This window comes from Tyto alba, unplaced genomic scaffold, assembly GCF_018691265.1.
Source record: "Tyto alba isolate M040663 unplaced genomic scaffold, T.alba_DEE_v4.0 Super-Scaffold_44, whole genome shotgun sequence".
NCBI lineage: Eukaryota > Metazoa > Chordata > Aves > Strigiformes > Tytonidae > Tyto > Tyto alba.
In genome coordinates this window covers 11957893-11976172 of record NW_024881320.1, presented here as the reverse complement: position 1 = coordinate 11976172, position 18280 = coordinate 11957893, and the positions used below count along the sequence as shown (strand labels likewise).

The following is an 18280-nucleotide window of genomic DNA, read 5'->3' as shown; positions in this document are numbered from 1 at the left end:
CCACCAGCCCAGGGTGGTCCCAGCCCCATCCAACCTGGCCTTGAACCCTTCCAGGGAGGGGGCAGCCACAGCTGCTCTGGGCACCCTGGGCCAGCGCCTCACCCCCCGCACAGGGAAGAATTTCTGCCTTAGATCTAATCTAAGTCTGCCCTCTTAGAGTTTAAAACTGTTACCTCTCTTCCTATCCCCACCCCCCCGACCAAGAGTCCCTCCCCACCTTTCCTGTCCCCCCTTTAAGCCCTGGGAGGCCGCTCTAAGGTCTCCCCAGAGCCTTCTCTTCTCCAGGCTGAACCCCCCCAACTCTCTCAGCCTGGCCTCCTAAGGGAGGGGCTCCATCTCCCCCCAGCATCTTCGTGCCCTCCTCTGGCCCCGCTCGAGCAGGTCCGTGTCCTTCTGCTGTTGGGGGCCCCAGAGCTGGACCCAGCACTGCAGGGGGGTCTCCCCAGAGCGGAGCAGAGGGGGAGAATCCCCTCCCTCGACCTGCTGCCCCCCTGCTCTGGATGCAGCCCAGGACACGGGTGGCTTTCTGGGCTGTGAGCACACATTGCTGGCTCACGGGCAGTTTTCCATCCACTAACCCCCCCAAGTCCTTCTCCGCAGGGCTGCTCTCCATCCACTCCTCTCCCAGCCTGGATTTGGGCTTGGGATCACCCCGACCCCTGTGCAGGACCTTGCACTTGGCCTTGTTGAACTTCATCAGGTTTGCACGGTCCCACCTCTCCAGCCTGTCCAGGTCCCTCTGGGTGGCATCCCTGCCCTCCTGCGTGTCAACTGCACCACACCAGTTGCTCTTCCCTTATCCACCAATGTAACCCCATCGTAGGTGGCCACCAAATTCATCAGTCACAATTTGCCCTTAGTGAAGCCATGCTGGCTGTCACCAATCACCTCCTTATTTTCCATGTGCCCTAGCATAGTTTCCAGGAGGATTCGCTCCATGATCGTGCTGGGCACAGAGGTGAGACTGATTGGCTTATAGTTCCCCAGGTCTTCTTTATTCTCCTTTTTAAAAAATGGGGGTTATGTTTCCCCTTTTCCAGTCAGCAGAAAGTTCACTGGACTGCCACGACTTCTCAGAGATGATGGATAGTGGCTCAGCCACTTCATCCACCAGTTCCCTCAGGACCCGCAGATGCATCTCATTCAGGTCCTATGGACTTGTCACCTTCAGGTTCCTTAGATGGTCTCAAACCTGATCTTCTTCTACCATGGGTGGTTCTTCCTTCTCCCAGTCCCCACCTTTGCCTTCTGCATCTTGGGTGGTGTGGCTGGAGCCCTTGCCAGTGAAGACTGAGGCACAAAAATTCACTGAGTACCTCCTCCTTCTCCATATCCCAGGTGACCAAGTCAACCACAGGTCCCACAGTGGCTGTGGAAGTGGATCCTGCAGTGTGTAACCCTGCTATCTTAACCAGCATATTTTGGTTCATATACCTATTTATCAGGGAAGAAAACAGATGTGCTGCCAAGCCCTTTAGTCATTGAGACCACTCCATCCCCAAAGCACAGGTGAATGTATAAGGTAATATATAGCATCCCATGATAGAACAGGACTTGTCATGGCTAGTGAAGTAAAAGCAGAGTTGTTTACAGGTGATGATGGCACTCTTGAAAAGTTCAGAGAGCATCTTGTTCAAGAAGATTATAATTTCATTGATATTCAGTTGGTAATGCATGACATTTCTGATTCAAAGTGAAGAGCTGTTGGTCATGTTGCATGTTTTTCCCTTGTCTCTAGCTGCTAGCTTGTGTTAAAACAACCCAGGCATGTTAACGTTTTAAGTGAGCCTTGTAGTTGATCTATGGATGTCATTATATTGCCAGCTGGACAAAAGATACGAACTGAATGTTTATGAATAAGACAATGTGTATGTCCAGAAGATCATACGCATTTTAAAGTGGAAGTCGTGCTGTTAAACAGAATTCATAGGAAGATATTGTAAGAGAGAGAGAAGTAGTGATAAGATTCCGTGAAACTGTAGTGTCCTTTATCCTTCTAGTTAGTGCTTGGTTTACCTCTAGCTAGGTCTTTCACTGAAATGAAATTATTCCACCATTGTTACAGCAGAAGTAACTTCAGACTGACCTAACCTGGTAAGACCCTGCCTTAGGTTTTCCCTAGGTTAACAGTGTATGGAAATAATGTATGCTCATTTCACTTCTTGGCAAGGCATGTATGAGAGATGTGGAGCCCAAACCAATGTTTACAAGCTATACAGAAACCTAAATAGAAAGGTCACTTTGGTACTTAGATTGTGTGAATACTTATGAAACACTGTATACTGTTTTCTGAAAACGTTGATGTATACCAGCTAGGCTTTTTTTACATCCGTCTTAAGGAGGTTTTTCTCCTCACATTCTCTAGCACTATTTGAGATTTCAGTATTAAATACTTTATAGTTACAATTACTTTCTATTTTTCAGCATTTGCTGAAGTAGGAGGGTATGATGTTTTCATGCAGAAGTACATGGAAGCAATTCCATCCAATATCTCCTATGGGAATACTACGATTAGTGCAGAATGCTACACTCCTCGGAAGGATTCCTTTCACATCTTCCGAGACGCCGTCACTGGAGATCTGCCATGGCCAGGGCTCGTCTTTGGTTTGAGCATCCTTGCTTTGTGGTACTGGTGCACGGATCAGGTAATGTGGAAGCCATATGCCTTGGAAATGCTGAACACAAATCTCTGTGCTCTAGTGTGATCTAGGGGTACTTTCCCCCCACTGTAATTCAAAGCTGGGTCACAGAAATGTCAATTATTTCAAGACTGATCAGTGTCCGTTTAGTTTCTGGCTTCTAAAACCCTCCCACATGTGAGAAAATGGAACATGTGTTCTTTCAATTCTTCTCCTATGCTGTGCCCAGCAGATACTGTGTGTAATTCCATTCTCATTTTTTGTCCGTGACCATGTGTGAAAAAACAGAGAGGTTGTAAGTGTGAACATTCACTTAGGAAACCATGTGTCAGATGATCCTTGTAAGACTGGGACTAGATATGATTCCCCATTCAGTAATGGAGTTTGTTTCCTATTTGTGCGATTTTCATCTTTGCATGCACAGTCTTGGGAGGATGTTCTTCATATGTCAGGTCATTCAGTCTGGAGACTCTTCCCCAGTCCTTCCTTCTCCCTAAAAGTTACCATCCAGTTGCACCGAGAGATCACACTGACATGAGTAGATGAAAGTGTGCTCCTGCAACTGCGATGTAAGCATGTGTCCTGTCTCTAGCAAGTGACCTATCTGCATTCTGAATTGGGAGAAAGATAATCTTCCCAATTTGTAATCAAATAAAAAAAAAAAAAACAACCCAACAATGTGACTGTATCTATTGCTTATGTAAATATTTTTTGGCTTTCTAGTCAATCTGCTTTAAGAACATAAAAACATACTCTTAAACATACACTGGATAAATGATATTTTCCTTTACTTATTTCAAATATACCCTTTTATTGTCATGTAGTTTTTGTTTTTCCTAGTGACAGAAATGGTGCATAGGCTCTTCCACAATCACAAAGGTTAAGAACTACCTTGTATCTGGAACTTGCCATGGTGTGCTCATGAAAATTCTATTCCTGGTTGAATCACACATGCTTGTCATGTCTCATTGACAGGTTATTGTCCAAAGATGTCTCTCTGGCAAGAACATGTCTCATGTGAAGGCTGGCTGTATCATGTGTGGATACCTGAAACTCTTGCCCATGTTTATTATAGTGATGCCTGGAATGATCAGCCGCATTTTGTACACAGGTATGCATATGTATATAAAGCCGCAAATTTCTTCTTCCTGCCAATGTTTCAATACCAATCTCTCTCAATTTCCTGCCCTCTGTCCTTTCTGAAATACCTGTTAGATTGTCATCTTGTCGTCTAAATCATCCAGGCACATGTATGCACAAGAACTAACTACACTGGAAGAAGTCACAGGTCTTCCTCTTTTCCCTGATCCCAGGTTTCTGCTATTGCTCTGTTTTAGGGGAGAGAAATTCCACAGTGTCCCTCCCCAGTTGTCTGTTACAGCCCCACTCTGGCTGAAGGAGCGGAAAATGATGTCCAGTACTCTGCTGGTAATCAGAGGAGGAGGGTCATCTGTCACAGACAGTAATATTTTGGGCCGTGGACAGCCCCCAGCACAGTGTGGGGGAAATTCCAATCTCTCTTCTCTCTAACCATCAGTGTGTTTTAAAGCAGGCAGAGGAGAGATGTTCAGGTTGGAGGGAGAGGGGCTTTTGTGTTCCTCTGCTTTTTTTTCTACTTGCTCTCCTTGTGCTCCTCAGCCCTGGTCTGACAAATTAATGCTGTTTTTTTTGTTTGTCTTTTTTTTTGGACCTGCAGCACTTTTCAGTATTCTTTCAGTGAGGAAAGGAAGGATAGAGGCTTAGAATCACCTTCCTCCCTGCCAGCAGACCAAGGATATTATCAAGCATGTCAGTCCAGTGGTTCAACACATAGATAAATTTTAGAAGCTCTACTAATTTGGGAGCAATCTGTTGTTTATACAACCTTGTCAAACCCTGTCTCATTATCCTCTCCTCAGATGTGGTGGCTTGTGTTGTGCCTGAAGTCTGCCAGCAGTACTGTGGCACCGCAGTTGGCTGTACAAATATTGCTTATCCAAAAATGGTAGTGGAGCTTATGCCAAATGGTAAGACACTGTCTGTATTTGTTTGTTTGTTTGTTTTAGGAAAGGTGAGGCTGCCAGACTGTAAAAACAGGTCAGAGAGGGAGCCCAAGTCCCAAATTTAGTTCAAAAATTCTTACTAGAACTATGTGCTATCAATCAAAGGGGTAGTCTGTATTAGTTGTAGCTGTACGTGCAGAATAGCTACACATTGACAATGGCAGCTCTCAGCTGATAAACACTGGGTGGTGAAATGATAATTGAGCTCCCTTTCTGTGAAGGTAAAAAATAACTTACTTTGCCAATGATTTATAAAAGACTCTCTCTGCCAGGGTTTCTGAGTCAGAGGCATACACCTGCAGTCCTCCTGTTAAACCCACTGAGGTGGGAGGAGGAAATATTCTATGTACAAATTCTCCCATAGGACACTTGTTCAATGATAGAATAAGGCACCGCTCTGGAGAAGACTACATACACAGAGAAGATAAATTTCTGCAGAAAACCGCAGGGCTGGTTCATAAGGCTAGAAAGACAGATTATGATATTATGCAGACCATGGTACTTCCCTGATATCTTTAGTACTTCCTCTTCGTATTGTAATGGTTGTGCATATTATTATTAAAATACTACAGTACTTCCCCATACTGAGTTAACTAGATCATACCGTCTAGAAAAGTGGCTTACTCCTATTTTCAAACGGTCAAAGAAACTTTTTTTTACCAAACAACTGGTTTACAAATATACCACAAGCAAGTGAATGCTTGCTTGCAAATAAGAAATTATTTTTATAACTGCTGGGGAAAGTCCGCTTAGTATTTTTTTCTTTTTATTTCAGCATTTAATCAGCATTCACAAAAGAAGTATGTATGTTCTAAAAGCTCAAGAGTTGCCCTATCACTGCTGTAAATAGCTTTTCCAAAGCTCAGCAGACATCTCTCTGCTTGCACTGCAGAGAATGTCAGGCAGGCGTCAGCACCTAAATACGCCAGACATGGTCAGAGCTGGCTGGAAGGATCAGACAAGCACCACGGGTGGTGCTGCCTGCGGAGGCTCCCCACTGAATGCTCACCCCAGTTCACATATCTTTGTATTTCAGGTCTGCGGGGTCTGATGTTGTCAGTCATGTTGGCCTCCCTCATGAGCTCCCTGACTTCTATTTTTAACAGCGCTAGTACTTTGTTCACTATGGACATTTACACCAAAATTCGAACACGACCGTCTGAGAAAGAGCTTATGTTAGCTGGGAGGTAAGTGCAGCTGAGTCTTCGCCAGCCACACAGACACGGCGAGCACTAGGAGCTGTACAGGCTGCAGCCTCCAAGAAACACCCCAGGTGCCTGGGGGAAAACCTGCTCGGGCAGCGCAGCAGGGGCCTCCTGTGCCCAGGCTGGCTGCCCCACCATACGCTCCCCTTCTGGGGGAAAAACCACAGCCTTTCTTCCAGTTGAATTGACAGTGGTACCTGAAATAGCTAAACTAATTCTCAGCAGTTTCCACTGCTATTCAAAGGGAACTGTTTTAAAATATCTTCATAGGCTTTGTGTTACACCATAGTACAGCATCAATGAACTAGTTCTAGTTGATCTGCTATTGATTTGTCTCTAGATACAGCAAACAAAGGAAAAAAGTGATTTTCTATGTTTTGATTGCATGTTTAGCTGTGTACTGATGGATAATTGACAGACACAATATCCAACTTAGTTTTCTTCTGTTTGCTCAATAGTAATTGGCCATTATAATTGATTTTGCTGGTTGAAATACAAAATGGACATTTAAATTATTAATTGATGATTTTTCCTTTCTGATAGATGCTTCTAAGTAGGTGACTAATTGAGTATCTGGCTATCTTTACAGGGCATTTATGTTACTTTTAATTGGCATCAGCATTGCCTGGGTTCCTGTGGTGCAGTCAGCTCAAAGTGGGCAGCTCTTCGATTATATTCAGTCAATTACTAGCTACCTGGGACCTCCCATTGCTGCTGTCTTCCTGCTCGCTGTATTCTGCAAGCGGGTCAATGAGCAGGTATGTACAAATTAGGAAACAGGTATTCTGCATGTTCTTTTAGGCACTGGGAGAACTGCTCTTTTCTTTTGGTGTCTTTTATTAGCAACTTCTTGTTTATTATGATCCTGCTACAACCCAGGGATCCTGTGTTTCCATACCCCAGGGCCTGAGATTCTGGAGATGAGTTTGGAAAAGTTCCTTGCTAATCTGATAAACAAGCAGTCACCTAGGAATTCCCAGATAGCTCTGAAACTTAGGTTATCTATCACTTTGCCAAGAAGTGTGTCAAATAGATAATTTAGGGAGACATATTTGAAAGTAATCTTTTAGGATATTGGTCACCAAACTGCTTCACCAAACATAATACCTTTCGCCTTCTTGACTACTATATATTTTGTCAACAGTCTTTTAAACAAACATGCTGTTGTTTCATGCATTGTTTCCCGTTGTTTTTAGGCCCTAGTCTGGGAATCACTGATTTTGATTCATAGAGCAGTGAACTGAGAAATATTGTACTTAAGCCTCTGTAAGTAACACAGAAGACATGAGGTCTGTCACGTGCTTTGATGGGACCAAAGGCCAGTCATGGTAACTGGGGTCTCAGACATTCTGAAAACTCAGTACTTAGGAATTCAGTCTCTTTTCTGTAATACTAGGAGTAACAATACTTGCCCATTGCTCAAGTTTGCTCCAAGGAAGATAAGTTCAATGAGAAAGCCTAGAGAGAGAGGGTTTTTGAATATTGCTCAAACTCTTTTCTCACTATTTTCTCTTGAGACCAGTTCAGTGGTTATTTGTGTGTATATCCTAGAAAAGCCTGTTTTACACAAAAGGGATACTGCATTTCCTATCCCAGTGTGGCTAAACCTCAGAAATAGATTACATCTTTGTGCCCTTTGTGGCAATCTGTCACTGATTTTAGCTGGAGTTTTACCTGAGTAAGAATTCAGTATAATCCCTGGGGATCTGTGTAGGTCTGTGTACATTGCACACTTTAAAATTGGGTAAATAGGGAAGACAAGTGTCAAAGCTTCTGACAGTTGGAGCTTTGCATAAGATAAACTCCAACATTGTAATTACTTATAAAATTTATCAACATTTCTTATTCAGAATCATTCTTCTTTCTGCCAGAAATGGAATTAACTATCTTGTCCTACTCCAAAAAATTTTTGTAACTTTGACCACAGAATAATTAAAACTGTTTTGTTCTAAAACCCAGCATTAAACCTAGAATATTTTTAAATCAGGATTTATAGATTTGTGTTACCATCATTTGTTCTTTGACTTCACAAACTCAGAGAATGGTTGAGATTGGAAGGCACCCCTTGACTAATCCAACCCCTGCTATGCAGAAGTAGGGCTAACAAGAATAAGGTGCTCAGTCTCTGTCCAGTTTGGTTTTGAATATCTCCAGGGATGGAGATGCCACAATGTCTCTCGGTACCCTGTTCCAATGTTCAATCACCTTTGCAGAAAAACAAACAAAATGTTTAAACCGAATTTCCCGTATTTCAATTTGTGTCCAGGTATACCGGTGTGTCTTTTATACTTTGGGCTAGAGTAGTATGTACCTAGCAGGAAAACATCCACCAAAAGTACTGAGAATTAGCTTTCAACTAATTACTATTACAAGGTCATTAGAAGATAAACCAGATACATGTTTCAGGAGGAGTGACACACACTTGCTAGATGATTCCATCACACTAGAACTGTCAGGGATTTAGCCCTCAAAGATAAAAAGATACGAGAACAACCCTTGGGATGTATAGGGTGTGGCTCAAACCTGTCCTGTATAAGGAGAGTATTGGGTGGAGATGGACAAACTTTGAGAAATAAGCTGGATAAGGTGTCCTCTATATTCTCTGAGCTTCTGGTCGTTGCCGCTTTCAGTTGTATCAATACACTGAACTGTACATACGGTCACTGAAAGCATCTGGGTTAAAACCTGTGTGCCAAAGGCAACATAACACATAACTACCACCATGTTCCCTCCAGCAGCTGCTCAGGGCTTCGAGCTTCTTTCCACGCCTGAAATTACTCACTGTGATAACTTCTGTCCCTTCGTGTGCAGGGTGCCTTCTGGGGCCTGATGGTCGGGCTGCTAACTGGACTCAGTAGAATGATTGCAGAGTTTGCCTATGGAACCGGCAACTGTGTGAACCCTTCCAACTGCCCGTTCATCATCTGTGGGATTCACTACCTTTACTTTGCAATGATTCTTTTTGGGGTTTCCGCCATCGTCATCCTGGCAGTCTCCTTCATGACTAAGCCCATTCCTGACGTACACGTGAGTATTTTTGCTGTTCATCTCCTCAAGAAATGGAACTCAATGAAACCAGTAGTTTTAAACACTGGTACTCGGTATTTACCTCCTGACATTTCAGCTACCCACATCATACAGTCCTTGTAAGAAAGCAAAGGAAATAGTTTTAATTTATCTATCAGAGATCTTCAGTGACTGCTAATAATCTTAGACACTGACTTGGTCTTATAGCTTGTTCATGTGCTGGCCAGACTGATTTGTCTCTGTGTAGTAAGGCTGTAGATTTACAAACTCATTCTGTTTCATGGCAGCTTTACCGCTTGTGCTGGTCTTTGCGGAACAGCAAAGAAGAGCGTATTGATCTTGATGCAGATGAGCAGGACAAAGCTGATGAAAAAGATGAGGAATCAGGTAACTGTTGAATATCTATAGATTCTATCTGTATTTGAGTATCCCTATTTCATTCTTGAAGAAACATTAACACGTTTGATATGCAAAGACATCCTTCCTCCCCCCAACAACAAAACCCCAAACCGCACATATTTAAACGGCTAGTAAGCTCTCTTTTACCAATCTGTCAAGCTCAGTGTAAATCAGAAGCGAAGTGGATTTGAAGGGAGAAAATCTTGTTCTCTAGGTAGCTAGGTGACAGTTCTAGGGCTGAAACAATGGAGATGCTTTAAGTCAGAGGTGGTGTGCGCTGGCAGAACTGTGTGTGACTCTGGCACTGGGAATGAAACGATGAGAATTCCCTTGAGAAGAGTGGGTAGTAGCCAGGATTGAAGAAACTAGGATCTGGTGCAGAGCACCATGAAAGTGAATTGCCAGGCATCCATCAGGGCAAAACCACCTGCTCTCTTAGCTGGGTTTCTGGTTCTGCTGCCAAGTTCCTTTTCATAAGTATCCTCAAATTTATTTATTTGTCTTTTAATTAAACGTGTAGTAACTATTGAAAAAATGGAGTGTAAGTTTTGCAGCGTGGTTTGCTTCTCTAATACCAGACCATGTCTCTAGGAGTCAAAAGGCACAAGTGTCTTCTGCAAAAGGCTCACTTGCAACATGTATAAAATCACTATTTTTCCAGGTGAACTGTGAAAACACAAGATTAACTTGATTCCTGTACTGCCTTGTACTAAAATGTTTCCGTGTAACTATGACCATGTCAGAGCTGCTGTATGTATTATAGGAACGTCCTTAGTCACAGAGATCTTCTAGTGCATGCAGCGGTCTGTGCTTATGTTCCATGACCAGTGTGTTATTCCTTCCAGTTAACGAGGAAAGTAAAGAAGAACCGGGATGCTTTAAGAAAGCGTACAACTGGTTCTGTGGCTTAGATCAACAAAAAGGACCCAAACTGAGCAAGGAGGAAGAGGAAGCACTGAAGAAGAAACTGACTGACACAAGTGAAGTGCCACTTTGGAGAAACGTTGTGAATATCAATGGCATCATCCTATTGACTGTGGCTGTATTTTGCCATGCCTTCTTTGCATAAACCTCTGATTACAGTCCCGAAATTGTCCTGTATTGTCAAGCAAAAATAATGACTTGTAGATTTACAGAGTTAGATACACTTAGTATTTTCATTGTGTACGTTTGTAAAAAATCAGTGATTTACTCACTGATTTTGTGATCATAATTTCAACAGTCTAAAAATGAAAGCTATTGGGATTTCAAGAGAGAGATTTTCTGTTTAGACATTAAATCCAGGGCTAATTGAGGTTCAGAATTTCCATCTAATATTCTCTCTATTCGTCATACATTTGGTATTTCAGGTGCAGAACAAGGCTGCATGAGCCATATTTCATATGAGGGTTTGTGAACTACCTTTTAGGGTTGATTTTCAACCCTTCTTCTGATCATTCACATTTCTTTTTCCTTTGGCTATGATCATTTGATTACAAAAAATTCACAACTGAGGGACCATATTATGAATTCAAAATCAAAAAAATCCATTTTGTTCCCTCTAAGCATGGGTTATCTTAAGTAAAGGATTTATGTACATATTGATGTATTTGACACTATATCTAACTTTCCACAGTAACTTTTTTCCCCTTTTTCTCACTTTTCATTGTGTTGTGTTTCTCAGTAATCAGTGGAACACTAACCGTGTGAACTGATTGCATATTGAAATTAGGGACAACATGTCTCGATGGTCTCAATAAGAATTCTGCTTACAATAGATTCTCTGCTTAAGGTTAACTTCAGAAGGTCCTCCTCTCTTTATATTTTAATATGTCTCTGTACTTGAATGTGAAACTTTTTTATACAAAATACATATATATACACATGCAATATGTTATATATATATGCACTATATATATTATATATATTTAAAATATATATGTATGTGTGTATATATATATATTTATTTCTTATTAATCAGTTCTCCATCTTAGTATGTCAAAGTTAATTTCTATTCACAACTACTAGGACCTCTTTGTTGTGGGGTTGGTGTTAATGTATTGCCTCTTTCTATGGACTGCACTACAAAACAATCCCCACACATGGTTAAAAGTCTAAAGCATCAGAATGCTTGTTTGCTTTCTTCTTTCAAATACATTTGAAGGCTCTATATTGCTTTTCTGCAAAGCTATAAATCTTTCTTCCGAAGATTTCATTGAGAAATAGAAGTCATGCTGTATGACAGTATGAGTTAATAGTTCATGAAAGAGAATAGTCACAGCTGTGGGATATCAGCTAAACCATCCTGATTGTCTCCGCTTGATAAGTTTGATACCAGCTGGAGATACAGGAAAAGATAGATTTAACACTTCCAAGCAAAAAGCAATAGATCTTATCATCTAATTCAGCTTCCTGGGGAATCAAGTGTAAAAGAAGACATCAGTTGCTGTAGTCAAGCTGCACCACAATTTCTTGTTCCTGTTGCACATGCATCATGGATGCTGAGTTGTGTCAAAGCATTTCAGTGTGATTCTACAAGCAGGATGCACCGGGCTTGCTGTAAGTGCACCTAAATAGGAAGCCAGTGTAGTCTCTGTATGTGCTACACCACACTTGCTGCTAACTCTGCAGCTTTAATCACTCTCACTTCAGAATCTTCTGACAATATCTTTTCTTCATTTGGATCTAAACCAAAATGCTCTGGATTCTAGTAGAATTGCTGCTCTTCAGTAGAATTCCTGCAGTATACTGAAAGGTTTTGCATAGGCCAGATCAAATCAACAGCATACAAATACTGGTGCAAACCTTTTTCTTACAGTTAATACAGTGATAGAGTATTTTAAAGACCATGGAATTAATTATATTTAATGGACTATGAAGACTTGTATGTATTAAAGTATTTGTATATTTTGAAGTATTTGTTGTCCATAAAATGATGGGATTTTTATATAATATGGTGGAAGACAGTGAAACAATTTGGTGTCTAGATTTTGGCTCTGGGTAAGAGTAATGGATGACAAACAAACAAGAAAGACTTTAATGAAGATTGCCCCAGATCCTTCTCTGTCATGCTTTGTTAAAAAAAAAAAAAAAAAAAAAAAAGGTGAAATTATACAGCCATTTGGATAAAGACAAATGACACAAGTGATTTCCTGGCAGGCTGAGCAGACTTTAGAAGACCTCCAGGTTAATCAGGCACCATCACTTCATTTTCCTCCCCAGGATTAAAGAATTTTGAAAAACTCTCAGTTTCCCAGTGACGTCCACTGTACATCCTCAGCAACCTACTTTTGTTTTGGTCTGAAAACTGGATGTTGTAGAGTGCAGAGTTCAAATGTTTACATAAAGTTTGACTGCTGCTTAGAGTACTCTGATTTTGTAGAATTTCATAGAAAAATTTCCTGATATTGTGGACAGCTGATAAAACTTATGTTTAGATTAATACTTAAATGGCACCTCAGGTTGGTAGCTATTGCGTTCAAATGCAGTTTCATGATTTTAAGGACGAAAGTGACTTTTCTTCAGTTCTCAGGGGAACTCTCCATGTTACAGCTGCTGTTGTGGGACACTCAGAAAAACCCCAACAGGTAGCTTGTGCTGTCCTGGGCATTCTCGTGCTTTATAAACGGGAACAGTGAGCATATGCTTGTTCCCTGTGTTTGACTGTGAATTTGAAATACTTCTGGTTAGTGGTGAGGCTCCAGGTGGATCTCTGGCTAATAGCACAATATACATGCATGGCATGTACAGTGTAATACAACTCTATTTCAGGTGAGCTGGAGACATCCCCGATGATCCCTTTAGTTAAGATAGAGGGTTACATCTTATTTTAGTGGACTTTAGTTACATATACAGAATTATTTTAAAACAACTGTGCAAAATAGAATAAAATCTAAAATTCACCTCGTAGCACTGGAAGCCAATTACAATGCTGCTATATAAAGAACACACAATAAACAAATCAGAATTTCTGTTTAAGAATTGCTATATAATTTTTAGGCCAAGTCCTGAAAAAGGGTAACCACTCTTCATTTTTGCTTTTCTGTATCACCCATAATAAATGTATCCAAATATCTCACAAATGTTAATTATTAATGATCATGAAAATACTCTGTTCTTAGAACTCTGAATTTGGTTTAATTCCTATTTTGTTATTGAAAAAGCTCATGCACTAAAATGCTGGCAAAGATCTGTGGCTTAATTTGGAATACATGTGCAGTAACCAGGGTTTGGTTTTAACCAAAAGTCTGTCTGTGGTGAATTAGGACATAGCACAAGGCTGAGCTCTTCAGGTGCAAGCAATCATTGTGATCAGAGCATCAGCAGCAGCTGTGACTGCTAACTGGCTCAACTCCCACCCAGATCACCTTCTTAACGGGCAGAATTAGGAACGTTTATACGTAGTGAAAGCTGGTACAAAAATGAGGAGCAAAGAGCAATGATAAATATATGTATTATCTGCGGTGGTTGGCATTTGGGAGAAAAGCTATGGAGCCTTGGTTATTGTTTTTGAAGAACCCTTGAATTTGTTGGTTGAAGCATTGAGCTGGAGGAGCATTAAAGCTGCTATTTGGGGACAGTCACAGTGCACAGAGAAGGGCAGTTCACAGGCTGTGGGGCCACAGCAAAGCTGTCCTGAGGAGGGCTGCTGGGTTTTAAAATTTATTTAATGATTGCCTGTTCTAGCTACAGGTCTCTGTGTCCTGCACCTGCACTGTTACTGGGTGGTAGCAAGAAAGTGAGGGAAGAGAGCAGTGATTAGAGAGCGTCCCTCGTGTTTAACTTAAAATACAGTATCACAGATGGAACAACAGAGGGCGATACATCACTAAGAAAGATGAAAAATGAAAAAAAACCTCCCCAGTTTTTACTTGGTGATTCATGGCATTTTTCCATGGAGTGTGTATTGCAGGATTGTGCTAGAGAATTTAAAGACTGGAGTAAAACTGCACTCACTCCAATACCCACTAGTTGTTCTGATGAAAGACAGTATAACCAGTGCCTGAAGTTATTACCATTAATTAATTATTAATAAAATAGCTTGGCTTTGTTGTCTCTCATGAAGAACACTCCATCTTGTCACCTGCTGTGGGAAGCTGTGAAAAAGCAGAATTCCCTCAGAGCCCTTGTGCCCACCCTCTGCTCGCCTGGCAGCGCGCAGGGCAGGAGCGGCTGCGGGCTTCACCAGCAGCCCCCGCTTTTGTTAAGGTCCCTGAAAGACCCTCAAGCGGAGGTAAGTGTGAGCTCATCCTTACTCTGCGTACCATTTTTATTTACAGTATAAGAGCCTGTAACTTTAAAAACTTAGTTTATGTTCAAAGTATATTAAAACAAATTTCATTCAAATTGCAAATTTTGTCTTGCTAAAAATAGGCCCTGGGCTTGAACTTTTCAGCATTACTTTTGTGTGTAGCCACAGAAAAGACATTCTGTCCTTCTGGTTTAATGTAATTAGTCAAATCTGACTTTCTCAGACTCTTTATTTTGTCCTTAGACAAATCTCTTGCTTCTATTAATTTTTAATATGACTTTTTTTTTTTTTTTTTTTTTTAGTGGAAAATTAAAAAGCAGAAGTACTCCCTGCTTTGGAAGGTGAAGAGACAGAATTAAAAGCTGACATTTTGCAGAGCAGGACAGAACGGTTTCCAACTCCTAGACTTCTGAAAGCAAATCAGGACAGGGAAATCAGTCTGTAGTTGCAAGAACAAAGAGCCATAATATTCTTAACCCTCTGGAAACTGTTAGAAAAAGCTAATACAAACCATTTTGTACTCAAAATGAGCTCTGCCTGGGTGGGACACAAGGCTTATACAAGAAGGTCTTATTTCCCACGAAGGCAGCTGTCGTGTTCTCCCAGGATCACTGAGAATTGTTTGGCAGTTGATTTGAAAACTCTGCCTGCATGACTGAATTAATTTCAGTATTGACCCAGGACCATGTTAATTATACCTTGGCCTTAATCATTGTTGGCTTCAAGCTAAAAAGACAAATCATTTTTCATCGATGTTAAAAATCTGCCTAGGTGCTAATGGCACCGTAGCGTAGAGCACTGTGGAGCATATAGGGCTAAAACCAAAGTCTTGCTGTATACACAGCATTTCACTTGAAACAATGAGTTTAATTATAATGTATGAATGTGCCAGATCCTGACATGGTAATTTAAGTATTTATAATGTGTATGAAGCAATTCAAAAGGATCTTTAGCATTTTTGTGACCAAGTCTGTGGCAGCTTTATTATGGAGTATACTCCACTGAAAGCTAAGTCAGTCCAAGGAGAAGCATTCATCAGCTGTGTTTCTTTGATCCAGCTAATTGTTTTACTGACACCTAGAGTGCTAATTAATTGCCCAGTCTCACAAATTAGGGACTGTTGTCTTTCTTCCAAAGCTACAGACAGCCATGACACACACCCCACAGGCATTGTATTTCAGTATTTTCCCTGGTCCTTAGTCTTTACCTGCACGCTGAATGAATGTTCAACACCAAGACAACTGCAAAGCCTTGCAAAGCATGTCTCTAGGAATAAACCTGTGACTTGGGTCAGAAAATGTGCTTATTTGAGAAAGGAGAGAATGCCTATAGAAAACTAATGGTACTATAGATTGCCCATATGACATCAGTGTCATCATCTTGTCGGTGATGTTCATAGGGAACATGACCCAAACTGTTCCTGCCCTTGGACTTGCTAGGAGAAGTGACCTTTTCATTTTATCAGAATGTTAGCATGAACAGAATTTTAGGACGCATTTTTCATTCTGCGTACTGTCTTAAGGACAACACTCTACTCAGCAGTTAAGCAATAACTGACAGAAGTCAAAATACTGCTGGGGCCAAAGGATATCTTGGGTTAACTCCAACCTGATCTATAAATCAGTGTTACTGTAACTTCAGTACATCTTGTCCTCCTTTGTTTCAAGACTAAGTGCACCTCAGAAAAAAAAGAAAATCCTTAGTCTTAAGGATATTTTCTTTTTTTAGATATGAAATTTAATTAAATGATTATTTGTTAAATTATAAAATCAAAGTTAGTTTAATAATGGATAAGATGAATTATTCATTGTTAGCTTAACAATGAATAACCAAGACATCCATACCTAAAAATCCAGGCTTATGTTGTATGGTTTTTACTCAATTCTTTTTACCCTGTAATTTCTGTTCATGCCACTGGGAAGTTTTTTGTCTCTCCTCCACATATGTTTTGGGTTATCTTGGATATTTTCTTTTTCCATCATTGGCTTCTCTATTTGTGAAAACTTTTTCAAGGATTTATTCTTGATTGCTTTGATTTCCCAACTAATATTTCAGAGCTGTAATCTCCCATTTTATAGTCAGTGCTTTAACAGGGAGATTCAGAAATACATTGAAAAATATCCCCCAAATCACTGGACATCTTAGTAACTGTTCATATTGGTAGACGGTCTTGATATCTACATCCTGGTTTTGTGCCTTATTACTAAATATACAGGTGGCCTCTAGTATAAGCTCTATAAAATTATATTTCTTCCTTTTTTGTTATATCTTCTAATAAAACAGGGCACGTTATTTCTTGCCAAATAACATAAAAAGAAAAAATGTCTACATTTTCCTGGGGAAAAAAACATAACACATTGGGACATTTAGTTAGGAGTTTTGCCTATTTGGTTACTTTACATTTGAGATCTCAAAGGTCTTTATGAAGAATGTGAAGGGACATTTCAGATGTCAAACTGTGGCTGAGAAACTAATTTTAGGAAGGAGGTTTAGGAATCAGCATATTCCTATGGGAGCAACATTTTAACATACCCTGAAAAATTATTTTGTAGAATAAAAACTTACTCTTAATTTAGATTCTGTATAGTCAGGATTACAAAAGAGATAGTGTGATATTTCTCTGCTATAGCAGGTAGATCTGTGCATTGTTCCTGTCTCCTGCACTGTGCTGGGATCGCTTGCTGCTCTGTGCCTGTGCTGTACACCCTCCTGCACTGGCCTGCTGCAGCGTAACCCAGTAGGAGACCCAAACATTTGGACACCAGGGTAATACAGCTCTAGCAACACCACAGACTACAGTGTTCTGCAATACATGGGATTATTTCTGCGCTAGCTCGTGTTCTCTGTAGCACCTTTTGCTTTCTATAGGCTGTTTAGCTCTGCCACCATTGCCATTTATTGTGTGGTGCTCCTGCAAATGTTTATGATCTGCAGTCCTTCCATTAAATTGCAGCAAGTTGCACCACACCTGAGCATGTGAATTTGAACTATATATGTAACCTTTTTTTTTTTTAGTAAATATAGCCTTATAAGTGGAAAAAAAATATTAATAATGGTTCATGGCGGTTCTGCACGCAGACTTTGAATTTCGGTGTTTATATAGGCAGTGTGTGGTCAGTATAGCCAAACAGAATTACTGTTGTGACTGAAATATCATATATTATGTTGTTGGATGTAAAAGTGCCAAAGAATTGCTGAGACAAAAGCTGACATGTGGAAGGGCTACCACTAGCATTCAGATTTCAGAGTTCAGTTAAGGTTTTGTTCCATTTTTGTACTGCTTGTGCATGTAAGATAAGAGCACTGATAACATACAGAGCCTTGTTTGGAAACAGTTTATATTGTCTTTAAAGCAATGATCAGGCTGTAAGGTCCAAATCAGCCAAATTTTTTCTAGTCAGAGCAATTCAGTCTGGATGGTCTTATTTCTGCATCTGAACAAGCTGATTATTTTGCTAACTCTCTGAAGTGTGATACCTGAATTATCGGGGAAGGCTGTGACAGAAGTTTGGAACTGAGCTAAAACGATCACTGGTACTGCGTTTTCCTACAGCAGTTTTGTAAGTGTAGAGGAGACTACAGACTACCCTCCTCTGTTGTTCCCCAGTCCTTTACTGAACATTTAGCATGTTATTAAGCTGCCTTGTTCTCTGTTATTGAATTGAACACACTTTGGCATCAATATGTATTATGTGTGTCTTATGTATGTAAAGTGTGTTTAAAAGGCAGAGTTCCTCC

The 18280-nt window shown here is 40.6% G+C and overlaps 1 protein-coding gene across 1 annotated transcript in view; it reads left to right on the top strand.

Annotated features, from left to right (window-relative positions):
- Positions 1-11178, top strand: part of SLC5A1 (solute carrier family 5 member 1) — a 30390-nt gene extending 19212 nt beyond the window's left edge. Inside the window, exons 8-15 of the mRNA XM_033001495.2 lie at positions 2425-2645; positions 3615-3750; positions 4538-4645; positions 5718-5868; positions 6476-6644; positions 8698-8913; positions 9201-9300; positions 10158-11178. Coding sequence (XP_032857386.2) covers positions 2425-2645; positions 3615-3750; positions 4538-4645; positions 5718-5868; positions 6476-6644; positions 8698-8913; positions 9201-9300; positions 10158-10381 — 1325 coding nt within the window. The 3' untranslated portion in view covers positions 10382-11178. The remainder of the gene's footprint in view (positions 1-2424; positions 2646-3614; positions 3751-4537; positions 4646-5717; positions 5869-6475; positions 6645-8697; positions 8914-9200; positions 9301-10157) is intronic.
- The last annotated feature ends 7102 nt before the right edge of the window (positions 11179-18280 follow it).